This window comes from Salvelinus alpinus, chromosome 2, assembly GCF_045679555.1.
Source record: "Salvelinus alpinus chromosome 2, SLU_Salpinus.1, whole genome shotgun sequence".
Taxonomy (NCBI): Eukaryota; Metazoa; Chordata; class Actinopteri; order Salmoniformes; family Salmonidae; genus Salvelinus; species Salvelinus alpinus.
The window spans coordinates 116,811,753-116,832,110 of NC_092087.1; the positions used below are offsets into that span (position 1 = coordinate 116,811,753).

Here is a 20,358-nt window from a genome sequence, read left to right on the forward strand (position 1 = left end):
GCATGGCAAACTGAATGACTGTTTTATATGTATTACAAGTAATGAGCTATCGGCTTGTTTTAGAATGTAAGGTAACATACAGGTAACATACAGGTAACATACAGGTAATATACAAGGACACAGGCATGGCAAACTGAATAACTGTTTTAAATGTATTACAAGTAACTAGGTATCGGCTTGTTTTAGAATGTAATTGAAATTAGGTGATATTTATCAGGCAAAAACTGGTCTTAGCTAACAGGTGTGCGTATTCGTGTATGTGCGTGTGTGTTTGTGGGTGTGTATAGCAGGTCTGCAGTAGAGGACAAATGGCGTGTCTCTAACAGCCAATCAGGATGCCGAAGAAAGACAACAAGAAAGACAAGAAAGTAGGGAAGAAAGGGAAGGAGGAACCTGAGAAACCGAAGGAGGAGGTGAAGGCAGGGAAAGACGAGAGAAAGAAGGGAGGCAAGGAGGACAAGAAAGTAGGGAAGAAAGGGAAGGAGGAACCTCCCCCAAAAGGAAAAGGGAAGCCCAAGAAGGAGGAGTCAGAGGAGGAGTTACTGAGTGAGGAAGAGGAGGAGGAGGAAGAAGAAGAAGAGGAGAACTCTGAAGATGATAGAGGGAGGGGTCGAGGGGGTAAATCTGCTAAGGGGAAGTCCCACGGTCGCCGTGGGGGCGAAGATGAAGAATACGAAGAAGAAGACGACGACGAGGAAGAGGAGGATGAGGACGAGGACGAAAGGAAGCGCAAGAAGAAGTCTAAAGATGGCCACCGTCATAAAGACAAAGGAGGGAAGGGAGAAGAGAAAAACAAGAAGAAAGAGAAGAGGAAGAAGGAGATGTCTCCTGAACCTCCGGTGAAAGAGCTCCCTAAGAAGGGTCTGAAAAACTTGTCCAAGATGTTCATGAGGTTTTCGGGAGTCCGGAGACGGAGGAACTCCAGGAAGAAGATGGGAGGAACCTCCAGACTCTTCATGGGCCTGGGGAAACGTCTACGCAAGTATGAACCTATTTCATTTGATTACTTTACGTTATTTAACGGTTCATCTAAAGAAGTTAGATATCATTCGCTAGCTAGCTACATCTTTAGCGATGCTGTCGTTAGTGACGCAAGCTAGCTACATCTTTAGCGATGCTGTCGTTAGTGACGCTAGCTAGCTACATCTTTAGCGATGCTGTCATTAGTGACGCAAGCTAGCTACATCTTTAGCGATGCTGTCGTTAGTGACGCTAGCTAGCTAAATCCTTAGCGATGCTGTCGTTAGTGACGCTAGCTAGCTACATCTTTAGCGATGCTGTCGTTAGTGACGCAAGCTAGCTACATCTTTAGCGATGCTGTCGTTAGTGACGCTAGCTAGCTACATCTTTAGTGATGCTGTCGTTAGTGACGCAAGCTAGCTACATCTTTAGCGATGCTGTCGTTAGTGACGCAAGCTAGCTACATCTTTAGCGATGCTGTCGTTAGTGACGCTAGCTAGCTACATCTTTAGCGATGCTGTCATTAGTGACGCAAGCTAGCTACATCTTTAGCGATGCTGTCGTTAGTGACGCTAGCTAGCTAAATCCTTAGCGATGCTGTCGTTAGTGACGCTAGCTAGCTACATCTTTAGCGATGCTGTCGTTAGTGACGCTAGCTAGCTACATCTTTAGTGATGCTGTCGTTAGTGACGCAAGCTAGCTAAATCCTTAGCGATGCTGTCGTTAGTGACGCTAGCTAGCTACATCTTTAGCGATGCTGTCGTTAGTGACGCTAGCTAGCTACATCTTTAGTGATGCTGTCGTTAGTGACGCAAGCTAGCTACATCTTTAGCGATGCTGTCGTTAGTGACGCAAGCTAGCTACATCTTTAGCGATGCTGTCGTTAGTGACGCTAGCTAGCTACATCTTTAGCGATGCTGTCATTAGTGACGCAAGCTAGCTACATCTTTAGCGATGCTGTCGTTAGTGACGCTAGCTAGCTAAATCCTTAGCGATGCTGTCGTTAGTGACGCTAGCTAGCTACATCTTTAGCGATGCTGTCGTTAGTGACGCTAGCTAGCTACATCTTTAGTGATGCTGTCGTTAGTGACGCAAGCTAGCTACATCTTTAGCGATGCTGTCGTTAGTGACGCAAGCTAGCTACATCTTTAGCGATGCTGTCGTTAGTGACGCTAGCTAGCTACATCTTTAGCGATGCTGTCGTTAGTGACGCTAGCTAGCTACATCTTTAGCGATGCTGTCGTTAGTGACGCTAGCTAGCTACATCTTTAGCGATGCTGTCGTTAGTGACGCTAGCTAGCTACATCTTTAGTGATGCTGTCGTTAGTGACGCTAGCTAGCTACATCTTTAGTGATGCTGTCGTTAGTGACGCAAGCTAGCTACATCTTTAGTGATGCTGTCGTTAGTGACTCTAGCTAGCTACATCGTTAGCGATGCTGTCGTTAGTGACTCTAGCTAGCTACATCGTTAGCGATGCTGTCGTTAGTGACGCAAGCTAGCTACATCTTTAGTGATGCTGTCGTTAGTGACGCTAGCTAAGAAATTAGCATTAGTCACTCTGGAAAAGAGCATCTGCTAAATGACTAAAATATCAATGCAAAGAATATAGAACCAGCTAACGGTTGCTAACTAGAAACCCAGAATAGGAGCAGACTTCAAGAGCTCCTCTTTTAGTTTAATCTGAAGAATATTGTGTCCAATAGTCCTTTAATAGTCCTGTAACAGTTATTGTCCTGTAATAGTCCTGTAATAGGTCTGTAATAGTCCTGTAACAGTCCTGTAATAGTCCTGTAACAGTTATTGTCCTGTAATAGTCCTGTAATAGGTCTGTAATAGTCCTGTAACAGTCCTGTAATAGTCCTGTAACAGTTATTGTCCTGTAATAGTCCTGTAATAGGTCTGTAATAGTCCTGTAACAGTCCTGTAACAGTTATGTAACAGTCCTGTAATAGTCCTGTAATAGTCCTGTAATATCATTGTAATAGTCCTGTAATAGTCCTGTAATAGTCCTGTAATATCATTGTAATAGTCCTGTAATAGTCCTGTAACAGTTATGTAACAGTCCTGTAACAGTCCTGTAATAGTCCTGTAATATCATTGTAATAGTCCTGTAATAGTCCTGTAATGGTCCTGTAATGGTCCTGTAATAGTCCTGTAATATCATTGTAATAGTCCTGTAATAGTCCTGTAATATCATTGTAATAGTCCTGTAATAGTCCTGTAACAGTTATGTAACAGTCCTGTAACAGTCCTGTAATAGTCCTGTAATATCATTGTAATAGTCCTGTAATAGTCCTGTAATGGTCCTGTAACAGTCCTGTAATAGTCCTGTAATATCATTGTAATAGTCCTGTAATAGTCCTGTAATGGTCCTGTAATAGTCCTGTAATAGTCCTGTAATATCATTGTAATAGTCCTGTAATATCATTGTAATAGTCCTGTAATAGTCCTGTAATGGTCCTGTAATGGTCCTGTAATAGTCCTGTAATAGCATTGTAACAATCCTGTAACAGTCCTGTAATAGTCCTGTAATATCATTGTAATAGTCCTGTACCAGTCCTGTAATAGTCCTGTAATGGTCCTGTAATGGTCCTGTAAAAGTCCTGTAATATCATTGTAATAGTCCTGTACCAGTCCTGTAGTATTCCTGTAATAGTCCTGTAACAATCCTGTAATAGTCCTGTAATAGTCCTGTACCAGTACTGTAATAGTCCTGTACCAGTCCTGTAATAGTCCTGTAATAGTCCTGTAACAGTCCTTTAATAGTCCTGTAATAGTCCTGTGATAGTTCTGTACCAGTCCTGTAATAGTCCTGTAATAGTCCTGTGATAGTTCTGTACCAGTCCTGTAGTCCTGTAATAGTCCTGTAGTATTCCTGTAATAGTCCTGTAATAGTCCTGTAATAGTCCTGTAATAGCATTGTAATAGTCCTGTACCAGTCCTGTAATAGTCCTGTACCAGTCCTGTAATAGTCCTGTAATAGTCCTGTAATATTCCTGTAATAGTCCTGTAATAGTCCTGTGATAGTTCTGTACCAGTCCTGTAATGGTCCTGTAATAGTCCTGTAGTATTCCTGTAATAGTCCTGTAACAATCCTGTAATAGTCCTGTAATAGTCCTGTACCAGTCCTGTAATAGTCCTGTACCAGTCCTGTAATAGTCCTGTAATAGTCCTGTAACAGTCCTTTAATAGTCCTGTAATAGTCCTGTGATAGTTCTGTACCAGTCCTGTAATAGTCCTGTAATAGTCCTGTGATAGTTCTGTACCAGTCCTGTAGTCCTGTAATAGTCCTGTACCAGTCCTGTAATAGTCCTGTAATAGTCCTGTAATTGTCCTGTACCAGTCCTGTAATAGTCCTGTAATAGTCCTGTAATAGTCCTGTACCAGTCCTGTAATAGTCCTGTAATAGTCCTGTAATAGTCCTGTACCAGTCCTGTGATAGTCCTGTAATAGCCCTGTAATAGCCCTGTAATAGTCCTGTACCAGTCCTGTAATAGTCCTGTAATAGTCCTATAATAGTCCTGTTATAGTCCTGTACCAGTCCTGTAATGGTCCTGTCATAGTCCTGTAACAATCCTGTAATAGTCCTGTACCAGTCCTGTAATAGTCCTGTAATAGTCCTGTAATAGTCCTGTAACAATCCTGTAATAGTCCTGTAATAGTCCTGTACCAGTCCTGTAATAATCCTGTAATAGTCCTGTAATAGTCCCCTGTAATAGTCCTGTAATAGTCCTGTAATAGTCCTGTACCAGTCCTGTAATAATCCTGTAATAGTCCTGTAATAGTCCCCTATAATAGTCCTGTAATAGTCCTGTAATAGCATTGTAATAGTCCTGTCCCAGTCCTGTAATAGTCCTGTAATAATCCTGTTCCAGTCCTGTAATAGTCCTGTAATAATCCTGTAATAGTCCTGTAATAGTCCTGTAATAGTCCTGTAATAGTTCTGTAATAGCCCTGTAATAGTCCTGTAATAGCCCTGTAATAGTCCTGTAATAGTCCTGTAATAGTCCTGTAATAGCCCTTTAATAGTCCTGTAATATCATTGTAATAGAGATTGTAATGCCTTTGACATAGTTACACAACAGTCCAGAGATTGTAATGCCTTTGAGATCGTTACACAATAGCCCAGATATTGTAATGCCTTTGAGATCGTTACACAATAGTCCAGATATTGTAATGCCTTTGAGGTCGTTACACAACAGTCCAGAGATCACAGGTAATAGTCTTTTTATAATAGTCCTGTAATAGTCCTTGAATAGTCCTGTAATATCATTGTATTAGTCCTGTAATCGTCCTGTAATAGTCCTGTAATAGCCCTGTAATAGTCCTGTAATAGCCCTGTAATAGTCCTGTAATATCATTGTAATAGTCCTGTAATACTCCTGTAATAGTCCTGTAATAGCCCTGTAATAGTCCTGTAATAGTCCTGTAATAGCCCTTTAATAGTCCTGTAATATCATTGTAATAGTCCTGTAATAGTCCTGTAATAGCCCCTGTAATAGCCCTGTAATAGTCCTGTAATACTCCTGTAATAGTCCTGTAATAGCCCTGTAATAGTCCTGTAATAGTCCTGTAATAGTCCTGTAATAGCCCTTTAATGGTCCTGTAATATCATTGTAATAGTCCTGTAATGGTCCTGTAATAGTCCTGTAATAGCCCCTGTAATAGCCCTGTAATAGTCCTGTAATAGTCCTGTAATAGGCCTGTAATATCATTGTATTAGTCCTGTAATAGTCCTATAATAGTCCTGTAATAGTCCAGTAATAGCATTGTAATATTCCTGTAATAGTCCTGTAATAGCATTGTAATAGTCCTGTAATATTCCTGTAAAAGCATTGTAATATTCCTGTAATAGTCCTGTAATAGCATTGTAATAGTCCTGTAATATTCCTGTAAAAGCATTGTAATATTCCTGTAATAGTCCTGTAATAGCATTGTAATAGTCCTGTAATAGTCCTGTAATAGTCCTGTAATAGCATTGTAATAGTCCTGTAATATCATTGTAATAGTCCTGTAATAGTCCTGTAATAGCATTGTAATAGTCCTGTAATAGTCCTGTAATATTCCTGTAATAGCATTGTAATAGTCCTGTAATATCATTGTAATAGTCCTGTAATAGTCCTGTAAAAGCATTGTAATATTCCTGTAATATTCCTGTAATAGCATTGTAATAGTCCTGTAATAGTCCTGTAATAGTCCTGTAATAGTCCTGTAATATCATTGTAATAGTCCTGTAATAGTCCTGTAAAAGCATTGTAATATTCCTGTAATAGCATTGTAATAGTCCTGTAATAGTCCTGTAAAAGCATTGTAATATTCCTGTAAAAGCATTGTAATATTCCTGTAATAGTCCTGTAATAGTCCTGTAATAGTCCTGTAATATCATTGTAATAGTCCTGTACCAGTCCTGTAATAGTCCTGTAATGGTCCTGTAATGGTCCTGTAATAGTCCTGTAATATCATTGTAATAGTCCTGTACCAGTCCTGTAATAGTCCTGTACCAGTCCTGTAATAGTCCTGTAATAGTCCTGTAATAGTCCTGTAATGGTCCTGTAATGGTCCTGTAATAGTCCTGTAATAGTCCTGTACCAGTCCTGTAATAGTCCTGTAATAGTCCTGTAATGGTCCTGTAATGGTCCTGTAATAGTCCTGTAATATCATTGTAATAGTCCTGTAGTATTCCTGTAATAGTCCTGTAACAATCCTGTAATAGTCCTGTAATAGTCCTGTAATAGTCCTGTAATGGTCCTGTAATAGTCCTGTAATAGTCCTGTACCAGTCCTGTAATAGTCCTGTAATAGTCCTGTAATAGTCCTGTAATGGTCCTGTAATGGTCCTGTAATAGTCCTGTAATAGTCCTGTACCAGTCCTGTAATAGTCCTGTAATGGTCCTGTAATGGTCCTGTAATAGTCCTGTAATAGTCCTGTACCAGTCCTGTAATAGTCCTGTACCAGTCCTGTAATAGTCCTGTAACAGTCCTTTAATAGTTCTGTACCAGTCCTGTAATAGTCCTGTAATAGTCCTGTGATAGTTCTGTACCAGTCCTGTAATAGTCCTGTAATAGTCCTGTGATAGTTCTGTACCAGTCCTGTACCAGTCCTGTAATAGTCCTGTAATAGTCCTGTAATTGTCCTGTACCAGTCCTGTAATAGTCCTGTAATAGTCCTGTAATAGTCCTGTACCAGTCCTGTAATAGTCCTGTAATAGTCCTGTAATAGTCCTGTACCAGTCCTGTGATAGTCCTGTGATAGTCCTGTAATAGTCCTATAATAGCATTGTAATAGTCCTGTAATAGTCCTGTAATAGTCCTGTAACAGTCCTGTAATAGTCCTGTAATAGCCCCTGTAATAGCCCTGTAATAGTCCTGTAATACTCCTGTAATAGTCCTGTAATAGCCCTGTAATAGTCCTGTAATAGTCCTGTAATAGCCCTTTAATAGTCCTGTAATATCATTGTAATAGTCCTGTAATGGTCCTGTAATAGTCCTGTAATAGCCCCTGTAATAGCCTTGTAATAGTCCTGTAATAGTCCTGTATAGTCCTGTAATAGCCCTGTAATAGTCCTGTAATAGTCCTGTAATAGCCCTGTAATAGTCCTGTAATACTCCTGTAATAGTCCTGTAATAGCCCTGTAATAGTCCTGTAATAGTCCTGTAATAGCCCTTTAATAGTCCTGTAATATCATTGTAATAGTCCTGTAATAGTCCTGTAATATCATTGTAATAGTCCTGTAATACTCCTGTAATAGTCCTGTATAGCCCTGTAATAGCCCTGTAATAGTCCTGTAATAGCCCTTTACTAGTCCTGTAATATCATTGTAATAGTCCTGTAATAGTCCTGTAATACTCCTGTAATAGTCCTGTAATAGTCCTGTAATAGCCCTTTACTAGTCCTGTAATATCATTGTAATAGTCCTGTAATAGTCCTGTAATAGTCCTGTAATAGCCCCTGTAATAGCCCTGTAATAGTCCTGTAATACTCCTGTAATAGTCCTGTAATAGCCCTGTAATAGTCCTGTAATAGTCCTGTAATAGCCCTTTAATAGTCCTGTAATATCATTGTAATAGTCCTGTAATGGTCCTGTAATAGTCCTGTAATAGCCCCTGTAATAGCCCTGTAATAGTCCTGTAATAGTCCTGTAATAGCCCCTGTAATAGCCCCTGTAATAGCCCTCTAATACTCCTGTAATAGTCCTGTAATAGCCCTGTAATAGTCCTGTAATAGTCCTGTAATAGCCCTGTAATAGTCCTGTAATAGTCCTGTAATAGCCCTTTACTAGTCCTGTAATATCATTGTAATAGCCCCTGTAATAGCCCTGTAATACTCCTGTAATAGTCCTGTAATAGCCCTGTAATAGTCCTGTAATAGTCCTGTAATAGCCCTTTAATAGTCCTGTAATATCATTGTAATAGTCCTGTAATGGTCCTGTAATAGTCCTGTAATAGCCCCTGTAATAGCCCTGTAATAGTCCTGTAATAGTCCTGTAATAGTCCTGTAATAGCCCTGTAATAGTCCTGTAATAGTCCTGTAATATCATTGTAATAGTCCTGTAATACTCCTGTAATAGTCCTGTATAGCCCTGTAATAGTCCTGTAATAGTCCTGTAATAGCCCTTTACTAGTCCTGTAATATCATTGTAATAGTCCTGTAATAGTCCTGTAATAGTCCTGTAATAGCCCCTGTAATAGCCCTGTAATAGTCCTGTAATACTCCTGTAATAGTCCTGTAATAGCCCTGTAATAGTCCTGTAATAGTCCTGTAATAGCCCTTTAATAGTCCTGTAATATCATTGTAATAGTCCTGTAATGGTCCTGTAATAGTCCTGTAATAGTCCTGTAATAGTCCTGTAATATCATTGTATTAGTCCTGTAATAGTCCTGTAATATTCCTGTAATAGTCCTGTAATAGTCCTGTAATAGCATTGTAATAGTCCTGTAATATTCCTGTAATATCATTGTATTAGTCCTGTAATAGTCCTGTAATATTCCTGTAATAGTCCTGTAATAGCATTGTAATAGTCCTGTAATAGTCCTGTAATAGCATTGTAATATTCCTGTAATAGTCCTGTAATAGTCCTGTAATATCATTGTATTAGTCCTGTAATAGTCCTGTAATATTCCTGTAATATTCCTGTAATAGTCCTGTAATAGTCCAGTAATAGCATTGTAATAGTCCTGTAATATCATTGTATTAGTCCTGTAATAGTCCTGTAATAGTCCTGTAATAGCACTGTAATAGTCCTGTAATAGTCCAGTAATAGTCCTGTAATATCATTGTATTAGTCCTGTAATAGTCCTGTAATAGTCCTGTAATAGCCCCTGTAATAGCCCCTGTAATAGCCCTCTAATACTCCTGTAATAGTCCTGTAATAGCCCTGTAATAGTCCTGTAATAGTCCTGTAATAGCCCTGTAATAGTCCTGTAATAGTCCTGTAATAGCCCTTTACTAGTCCTGTAATATCATTGTAATAGCCCCTGTAATAGCCCTGTAATACTCCTGTAATAGTCCTGTAATAGCCCTGTAATAGTCCTGTAATAGTCCTGTAATAGCCCTTTAATAGTCCTGTAATATCATTGTAATAGTCCTGTAATGGTCCTGTAATAGTCCTGTAATAGCCCCTGTAATAGCCCTGTAATAGTCCTGTAATAGTCCTGTAATAGTCCTGTAATAGCCCTGTAATAGTCCTGTAATAGTCCTGTAATATCATTGTAATAGTCCTGTAATACTCCTGTAATAGTCCTGTATAGCCCTGTAATAGTCCTGTAATAGTCCTGTAATAGCCCTTTACTAGTCCTGTAATATCATTGTAATAGTCCTGTAATAGTCCTGTAATAGTCCTGTAATAGCCCCTGTAATAGCCCTGTAATAGTCCTGTAATACTCCTGTAATAGTCCTGTAATAGCCCTGTAATAGTCCTGTAATAGTCCTGTAATAGCCCTTTAATAGTCCTGTAATATCATTGTAATAGTCCTGTAATGGTCCTGTAATAGTCCTGTAATAGTCCTGTAATAGTCCTGTAATATCATTGTATTAGTCCTGTAATAGTCCTGTAATATTCCTGTAATAGTCCTGTAATAGTCCTGTAATAGCATTGTAATAGTCCTGTAATATTCCTGTAATATCATTGTATTAGTCCTGTAATAGTCCTGTAATATTCCTGTAATAGTCCTGTAATAGCATTGTAATAGTCCTGTAATAGTCCTGTAATAGCATTGTAATATTCCTGTAATAGTCCTGTAATAGTCCTGTAATATCATTGTATTAGTCCTGTAATAGTCCTGTAATATTCCTGTAATATTCCTGTAATAGTCCTGTAATAGTCCAGTAATAGCATTGTAATAGTCCTGTAATATCATTGTATTAGTCCTGTAATAGTCCTGTAATAGTCCTGTAATAGCACTGTAATAGTCCTGTAATAGTCCAGTAATAGTCCTGTAATATCATTGTATTAGTCCTGTAATAGTCCTGTAATAGTCCTGTAATAGCCCCTGTAATAGCCCCTGTAATAGCCCTCTAATACTCCTGTAATAGTCCTGTAATAGCCCTGTAATAGTCCTGTAATAGTCCTGTAATAGCCCTGTAATAGTCCTGTAATAGTCCTGTAATAGCCCTTTACTAGTCCTGTAATATCATTGTAATAGCCCCTGTAATAGCCCTGTAATACTCCTGTAATAGTCCTGTAATAGCCCTGTAATAGTCCTGTAATAGTCCTGTAATAGCCCTTTAATAGTCCTGTAATATCATTGTAATAGTCCTGTAATGGTCCTGTAATAGTCCTGTAATAGCCCCTGTAATAGCCCTGTAATAGTCCTGTAATAGTCCTGTAATAGTCCTGTAATAGCCCTGTAATAGTCCTGTAATAGTCCTGTAATATCATTGTAATAGTCCTGTAATACTCCTGTAATAGTCCTGTATAGCCCTGTAATAGTCCTGTAATAGTCCTGTAATAGCCCTTTACTAGTCCTGTAATATCATTGTAATAGTCCTGTAATAGTCCTGTAATAGTCCTGTAATAGCCCCTGTAATAGCCCTGTAATAGTCCTGTAATACTCCTGTAATAGTCCTGTAATAGCCCTGTAATAGTCCTGTAATAGTCCTGTAATAGCCCTTTAATAGTCCTGTAATATCATTGTAATAGTCCTGTAATGGTCCTGTAATAGTCCTGTAATAGTCCTGTAATAGTCCTGTAATATCATTGTATTAGTCCTGTAATAGTCCTGTAATATTCCTGTAATAGTCCTGTAATAGTCCTGTAATAGCATTGTAATAGTCCTGTAATATTCCTGTAATATCATTGTATTAGTCCTGTAATAGTCCTGTAATATTCCTGTAATAGTCCTGTAATAGCATTGTAATAGTCCTGTAATAGTCCTGTAATAGCATTGTAATATTCCTGTAATAGTCCTGTAATAGTCCTGTAATATCATTGTATTAGTCCTGTAATAGTCCTGTAATATTCCTGTAATATTCCTGTAATAGTCCTGTAATAGTCCAGTAATAGCATTGTAATAGTCCTGTAATATCATTGTATTAGTCCTGTAATAGTCCTGTAATAGTCCTGTAATAGCACTGTAATAGTCCTGTAATAGTCCAGTAATAGTCCTGTAATATCATTGTATTAGTCCTGTAATAGTCCAGTAATAGTCCTGTATTAGTCCTGTAATAGCCCTGTAATAGTCCTGTAATAGCCCTGTAATAGTCCTGTAATAGTCCTGTAATAGTCCTGTGATAGTCCTATGATAGTTCTGTAATTTTATTGTATTAGTCCTGTAATAGTCCAGTAATAGCATTGTAATATTCCTGTAATAGTCCTGTAATAGCATTGTAATATCCCTGTAATAGTCCTGTAATATCACTGTATTAGTCCTGTAATAGTCCTGTAATAGTCCTGTAATAGCCCCTGTAATAGTCCTGTAATAGTCCTGTAATATCATTGTAATAGTCCTGTAATAGTCCTGTAATAGTCCTGTAATAGTCCAGTAATAGCATTGTAATATCCCTGTAATAGTCCTGTAATATCACTGTATTAGTCCTTTAATAGTCCTGTAATAGCCCTGTAATAGCCCCTGTAATAGTCCTGTAATAGTCCTGTGATAGTCCTGTAATAGTCCTGTAATATCATTGTAATAGTCCTGTAATAGCCCTGTAATAGTCCTGTAATAGCCCTGTAATAGTCCTGTAATATCATTGTAATAGTCCTGTAATACTCCTGTAATAGTCCTGTAATAGCCCTGTAATAGTCCTGTAATAGTCCTGTAATAGCCCTTTAATAGTCCTGTAATATCATTGTAATAGTCCTGTAATAGTCCTGTAATAGCCCCTGTAATAGCCCTGTAATAGTCCTGTAATACTCCTGTAATAGTCCTGTAATAGCCCTGTAATAGTCCTGTAATAGTCCTGTAATAGTCCTGTAATAGCCCTTTAATGGTCCTGTAATATCATTGTAATAGTCCTGTAATGGTCCTGTAATAGTCCTGTAATAGCCCCTGTAATAGCCCTGTAATAGTCCTGTAATAGTCCTGTAATAGGCCTGTAATATCATTGTATTAGTCCTGTAATAGTCCTATAATAGTCCTGTAATAGTCCAGTAATAGCATTGTAATATTCCTGTAATAGTCCTGTAATAGCATTGTAATAGTCCTGTAATATTCCTGTAAAAGCATTGTAATATTCCTGTAATAGTCCTGTAATAGCATTGTAATAGTCCTGTAATATTCCTGTAAAAGCATTGTAATATTCCTGTAATAGTCCTGTAATAGCATTGTAATAGTCCTGTAATAGTCCTGTAATAGTCCTGTAATAGCATTGTAATAGTCCTGTAATATCATTGTAATAGTCCTGTAATAGTCCTGTAATAGCATTGTAATAGTCCTGTAATAGTCCTGTAATATTCCTGTAATAGCATTGTAATAGTCCTGTAATATCATTGTAATAGTCCTGTAATAGTCCTGTAAAAGCATTGTAATATTCCTGTAATATTCCTGTAATAGCATTGTAATAGTCCTGTAATAGTCCTGTAATAGTCCTGTAATAGTCCTGTAATATCATTGTAATAGTCCTGTAATAGTCCTGTAAAAGCATTGTAATATTCCTGTAATAGCATTGTAATAGTCCTGTAATAGTCCTGTAAAAGCATTGTAATATTCCTGTAAAAGCATTGTAATATTCCTGTAATAGTCCTGTAATAGTCCTGTAATAGTCCTGTAATATCATTGTAATAGTCCTGTACCAGTCCTGTAATAGTCCTGTAATGGTCCTGTAATGGTCCTGTAATAGTCCTGTAATATCATTGTAATAGTCCTGTACCAGTCCTGTAATAGTCCTGTACCAGTCCTGTAATAGTCCTGTAATAGTCCTGTAATAGTCCTGTAATGGTCCTGTAATGGTCCTGTAATAGTCCTGTAATAGTCCTGTACCAGTCCTGTAATAGTCCTGTAATAGTCCTGTAATGGTCCTGTAATGGTCCTGTAATAGTCCTGTAATATCATTGTAATAGTCCTGTAGTATTCCTGTAATAGTCCTGTAACAATCCTGTAATAGTCCTGTAATAGTCCTGTAATAGTCCTGTAATGGTCCTGTAATAGTCCTGTAATAGTCCTGTACCAGTCCTGTAATAGTCCTGTAATAGTCCTGTAATAGTCCTGTAATGGTCCTGTAATGGTCCTGTAATAGTCCTGTAATAGTCCTGTACCAGTCCTGTAATAGTCCTGTAATGGTCCTGTAATGGTCCTGTAATAGTCCTGTAATAGTCCTGTACCAGTCCTGTAATAGTCCTGTACCAGTCCTGTAATAGTCCTGTAACAGTCCTTTAATAGTTCTGTACCAGTCCTGTAATAGTCCTGTAATAGTCCTGTGATAGTTCTGTACCAGTCCTGTAATAGTCCTGTAATAGTCCTGTGATAGTTCTGTACCAGTCCTGTACCAGTCCTGTAATAGCCCTGTAATAGTCCTGTAATAGTCCTGTAATAGCCCTTTACTAGTCCTGTAATATCATTGTAATAGCCCCTGTAATAGCCCTGTAATACTCCTGTAATAGTCCTGTAATAGCCCTGTAATAGTCCTGTAATAGTCCTGTAATAGCCCTTTAATAGTCCTGTAATATCATTGTAATAGTCCTGTAATGGTCCTGTAATAGTCCTGTAATAGCCCCTGTAATAGCCCTGTAATAGTCCTGTAATAGTCCTGTAATAGTCCTGTAATAGCCCTGTAATAGTCCTGTAATAGTCCTGTAATATCATTGTAATAGTCCTGTAATACTCCTGTAATAGTCCTGTATAGCCCTGTAATAGTCCTGTAATAGTCCTGTAATAGCCCTTTACTAGTCCTGTAATATCATTGTAATAGTCCTGTAATAGTCCTGTAATAGTCCTGTAATAGCCCCTGTAATAGCCCTGTAATAGTCCTGTAATACTCCTGTAATAGTCCTGTAATAGCCCTGTAATAGTCCTGTAATAGTCCTGTAATAGCCCTTTAATAGTCCTGTAATATCATTGTAATAGTCCTGTAATGGTCCTGTAATAGTCCTGTAATAGTCCTGTAATAGTCCTGTAATATCATTGTATTAGTCCTGTAATAGTCCTGTAATATTCCTGTAATAGTCCTGTAATAGTCCTGTAATAGCATTGTAATAGTCCTGTAATATTCCTGTAATATCATTGTATTAGTCCTGTAATAGTCCTGTAATATTCCTGTAATAGTCCTGTAATAGCATTGTAATAGTCCTGTAATAGTCCTGTAATAGCATTGTAATATTCCTGTAATAGTCCTGTAATAGTCCTGTAATATCATTGTATTAGTCCTGTAATAGTCCTGTAATATTCCTGTAATATTCCTGTAATAGTCCTGTAATAGTCCAGTAATAGCATTGTAATAGTCCTGTAATATCATTGTATTAGTCCTGTAATAGTCCTGTAATAGTCCTGTAATAGCACTGTAATAGTCCTGTAATAGTCCAGTAATAGTCCTGTAATATCATTGTATTAGTCCTGTAATAGTCCAGTAATAGTCCTGTATTAGTCCTGTAATAGCCCTGTAATAGTCCTGTAATAGCCCTGTAATAGTCCTGTAATAGTCCTGTAATAGTCCTGTGATAGTCCTATGATAGTTCTGTAATTTTATTGTATTAGTCCTGTAATAGTCCAGTAATAGCATTGTAATATTCCTGTAATAGTCCTGTAATAGCATTGTAATATCCCTGTAATAGTCCTGTAATATCACTGTATTAGTCCTGTAATAGTCCTGTAATAGTCCTGTAATAGCCCCTGTAATAGTCCTGTAATAGTCCTGTAATATCATTGTAATAGTCCTGTAATAGTCCTGTAATAGTCCTGTAATAGTCCAGTAATAGCATTGTAATATCCCTGTAATAGTCCTGTAATATCACTGTATTAGTCCTTTAATAGTCCTGTAATAGCCCTGTAATAGCCCCTGTAATAGTCCTGTAATAGTCCTGTGATAGTCCTGTAATAGTCCTGTAATATCATTGTAATAGTCCTGTAATAGCCCTGTAATAGTCCTGTAATAGCCCTGTAATAGTCCTGTAATATCATTGTAATAGTCCTGTAATACTCCTGTAATAGTCCTGTAATAGCCCTGTAATAGTCCTGTAATAGTCCTGTAATAGCCCTTTAATAGTCCTGTAATATCATTGTAATAGTCCTGTAATAGTCCTGTAATAGCCCCTGTAATAGCCCTGTAATAGTCCTGTAATACTCCTGTAATAGTCCTGTAATAGCCCTGTAATAGTCCTGTAATAGTCCTGTAATAGTCCTGTAATAGCCCTTTAATGGTCCTGTAATATCATTGTAATAGTCCTGTAATGGTCCTGTAATAGTCCTGTAATAGCCCCTGTAATAGCCCTGTAATAGTCCTGTAATAGTCCTGTAATAGGCCTGTAATATCATTGTATTAGTCCTGTAATAGTCCTATAATAGTCCTGTAATAGTCCAGTAATAGCATTGTAATATTCCTGTAATAGTCCTGTAATAGCATTGTAATAGTCCTGTAATATTCCTGTAAAAGCATTGTAATATTCCTGTAATAGTCCTGTAATAGCATTGTAATAGTCCTGTAATATTCCTGTAAAAGCATTGTAATATTCCTGTAATAGTCCTGTAATAGCATTGTAATAGTCCTGTAATAGTCCTGTAATAGTCCTGTAATAGCATTGTAATAGTCCTGTAATATCATTGTAATAGTCCTGTAATAGTCCTGTAATAGCATTGTAATAGTCCTGTAATAGTCCTGTAATATTCCTGTAATAGCATTGTAATAGTCCTGTAATATCATTGTAATAGTCCTGTAATAGTCCTGTAAAAGCATTGTAATATTCCTGTAATATTCCTGTAATAGCATTGTAATAGTCCTGTAATAGTCCTGTAATAGTCCTGTAATAGTCCTGTAATATCATTGTAATAGTCCTGTAATAGTCCTGTAAAAGCATTGTAATATTCCTGTAATAGCATTGTAATAGTCCTGTAATAGTCCTGTAAAAGCATTGTAATATTCCTGTAAAAGCATTGTAATATTCCTGTAATAGTCCTGTAATAGTCCTGTAATAGTCCTGTAATATCATTGTAATAGTCCTGTACCAGTCCTGTAATAGTCCTGTAATGGTCCTGTAATGGTCCTGTAATAGTCCTGTAATATCATTGTAATAGTCCTGTACCAGTCCTGTAATAGTCCTGTACCAGTCCTGTAATAGTCCTGTAATAGTCCTGTAATAGTCCTGTAATGGTCCTGTAATGGTCCTGTAATAGTCCTGTAATAGTCCTGTACCAGTCCTGTAATAGTCCTGTAATAGTCCTGTAATGGTCCTGTAATGGTCCTGTAATAGTCCTGTAATATCATTGTAATAGTCCTGTAGTATTCCTGTAATAGTCCTGTAACAATCCTGTAATAGTCCTGTAATAGTCCTGTAATAGTCCTGTAATGGTCCTGTAATAGTCCTGTAATAGTCCTGTACCAGTCCTGTAATAGTCCTGTAATAGTCCTGTAATAGTCCTGTAATGGTCCTGTAATGGTCCTGTAATAGTCCTGTAATAGTCCTGTACCAGTCCTGTAATAGTCCTGTAATGGTCCTGTAATGGTCCTGTAATAGTCCTGTAATAGTCCTGTACCAGTCCTGTAATAGTCCTGTACCAGTCCTGTAATAGTCCTGTAACAGTCCTTTAATAGTTCTGTACCAGTCCTGTAATAGTCCTGTAATAGTCCTGTGATAGTTCTGTACCAGTCCTGTAATAGTCCTGTAATAGTCCTGTGATAGTTCTGTACCAGTCCTGTACCAGTCCTGTAATAGTCCTGTAATAGTCCTGTAATTGTCCTGTACCAGTCCTGTAATAGTCCTGTAATAGTCCTGTAATAGTCCTGTACCAGTCCTGTAATAGTCCTGTAATAGTCCTGTAATAGTCCTGTACCAGTCCTGTGATAGTCCTGTGATAGTCCTGTAATAGTCCTATAATAGCATTGTAATAGTCCTGTAATAGTCCTGTAATAGTCCTGTAACAGTCCTGTAATAGTCCTGTAATAGCCCCTGTAATAGCCCTGTAATAGTCCTGTAATACTCCTGTAATAGTCCTGTAATAGCCCTGTAATAGTCCTGTAATAGTCCTGTAATAGCCCTTTAATAGTCCTGTAATATCATTGTAATAGTCCTGTAATGGTCCTGTAATAGTCCTGTAATAGCCCCTGTAATAGCCTTGTAATAGTCCTGTAATAGTCCTGTATAGTCCTGTAATAGCCCTGTAATAGTCCTGTAATAGTCCTGTAATAGCCCTGTAATAGTCCTGTAATACTCCTGTAATAGTCCTGTAATAGCCCTGTAATAGTCCTGTAATAGTCCTGTAATAGCCCTTTAATAGTCCTGTAATATCATTGTAATAGTCCTGTAATAGTCCTGTAATATCATTGTAATAGTCCTGTAATACTCCTGTAATAGTCCTGTATAGCCCTGTAATAGCCCTGTAATAGTCCTGTAATAGCCCTTTACTAGTCCTGTAATATCATTGTAATAGTCCTGTAATAGTCCTGTAATACTCCTGTAATAGTCCTGTAATAGTCCTGTAATAGCCCTTTACTAGTCCTGTAATATCATTGTAATAGTCCTGTAATAGTCCTGTAATAGTCCTGTAATAGCCCCTGTAATAGCCCTGTAATAGTCCTGTAATACTCCTGTAATAGTCCTGTAATAGCCCTGTAATAGTCCTGTAATAGTCCTGTAATAGCCCTTTAATAGTCCTGTAATATCATTGTAATAGTCCTGTAATGGTCCTGTAATAGTCCTGTAATAGCCCCTGTAATAGCCCTGTAATAGTCCTGTAATAGTCCTGTAATAGCCCCTGTAATAGCCCCTGTAATAGCCCTCTAATACTCCTGTAATAGCCCTGTAATAGTCCTGTAATAGTCCTGTAATAGCCCTGTAATAGTCCTGTAATAGTCCTGTAATAGCCCTTTACTAGTCCTGTAATATCATTGTAATAGCCCCTGTAATAGCCCTGTAATACTCCTGTAATAGTCCTGTAATAGCCCTGTAATAGTCCTGTAATAGTCCTGTAATAGCCCTTTAATAGTCCTGTAATATCATTGTAATAGTCCTGTAATGGTCCTGTAATAGTCCTGTAATAGCCCCTGTAATAGCCCTGTAATAGTCCTGTAATAGTCCTGTAATAGTCCTGTAATAGCCCTGTAATAGTCCTGTAATAGTCCTGTAATATCATTGTAATAGTCCTGTAATACTCCTGTAATAGTCCTGTATAGCCCTGTAATAGTCCTGTAATAGTCCTGTAATAGCCCTTTACTAGTCCTGTAATATCATTGTAATAGTCCTGTAATAGTCCTGTAATAGTCCTGTAATAGCCCCTGTAATAGCCCTGTAATAGTCCTGTAATACTCCTGTAATAGTCCTGTAATAGCCCTGTAATAGTCCTGTAATAGTCCTGTAATAGCCCTTTAATAGTCCTGTAATATCATTGTAATAGTCCTGTAATGGTCCTGTAATAGTCCTGTAATAGTCCTGTAATAGTCCTGTAATATCATTGTATTAGTCCTGTAATAGTCCTGTAATATTCCTGTAATAGTCCTGTAATAGTCCTGTAATAGCATTGTAATAGTCCTGTAATATTCCTGTAATATCATTGTATTAGTCCTGTAATAGTCCTGTAATATTCCTGTAATAGTCCTGTAATAGCATTGTAATAGTCCTGTAATAGTCCTGTAATAGCATTGTAATATTCCTGTAATAGTCCTGTAATAGTCCTGTAATATCATTGTATTAGTCCTGTAATAGTCCTGTAATATTCCTGTAATATTCCTGTAATAGTCCTGTAATAGTCCAGTAATAGCATTGTAATAGTCCTGTAATATCATTGTATTAGTCCTGTAATAGTCCTGTAATAGTCCTGTAATAGCACTGTAATAGTCCTGTAATAGTCCAGTAATAGTCCTGTAATATCATTGTATTAGTCCTGTAATAGTCCTGTAATAGTCCTGTAATAGCCCCTGTAATAGCCCCTGTAATAGCCCTCTAATACTCCTGTAATAGTCCTGTAATAGCCCTGTAATAGTCCTGTAATAGTCCTGTAATAGCCCTGTAATAGTCCTGTAATAGTCCTGTAATAGCCCTTTACTAGTCCTGTAATATCATTGTAATAGCCCCTGTAATAGCCCTGTAATACTCCTGTAATAGTCCTGTAATAGCCCTGTAATAGTCCTGTAATAGTCCTGTAATAGCCCTTTAATAGTCCTGTAATATCATTGTAATAGTCCTGTAATGGTCCTGTAATAGTCCTGTAATAGCCCCTGTAATAGCCCTGTAATAGTCCTGTAATAGTCCTGTAATAGTCCTGTAATAGCCCTGTAATAGTCCTGTAATAGTCCTGTAATATCATTGTAATAGTCCTGTAATACTCCTGTAATAGTCCTGTATAGCCCTGTAATAGTCCTGTAATAGTCCTGTAATAGCCCTTTACTAGTCCTGTAATATCATTGTAATAGTCCTGTAATAGTCCTGTAATAGTCCTGTAATAGCCCCTGTAATAGCCCTGTAATAGTCCTGTAATACTCCTGTAATAGTCCTGTAATAGCCCTGTAATAGTCCTGTAATAGTCCTGTAATAGCCCTTTAATAGTCCTGTAATATCATTGTAATAGTCCTGTAATGGTCCTGTAATAGTCCTGTAATAGTCCTGTAATAGTCCTGTAATATCATTGTATTAGTCCTGTAATAGTCCTGTAATATTCCTGTAATAGTCCTGTAATAGTCCTGTAATAGCATTGTAATAGTCCTGTAATATTCCTGTAATATCATTGTATTAGTCCTGTAATAGTCCTGTAATATTCCTGTAATAGTCCTGTAATAGCATTGTAATAGTCCTGTAATAGTCCTGTAATAGCATTGTAATA

The 20,358-nt window shown here is 37.6% G+C and overlaps 1 protein-coding gene across 1 annotated transcript in view; it reads left to right on the forward strand.

The window, feature by feature from the left end:
• Window positions 1–335: 335 nt before the first annotated feature.
• myo15ab (myosin XVAb) overlaps window positions 336–20,358 on the forward strand; it is a 216,512-nt gene continuing 196,489 nt past the window's right edge. The window contains exon 1 of the mRNA XM_071347544.1: window positions 336–982. Within this exon, the coding sequence (XP_071203645.1) occupies window positions 336–982 (647 nt within the window). The remainder of the gene's footprint in view (window positions 983–20,358) is intronic.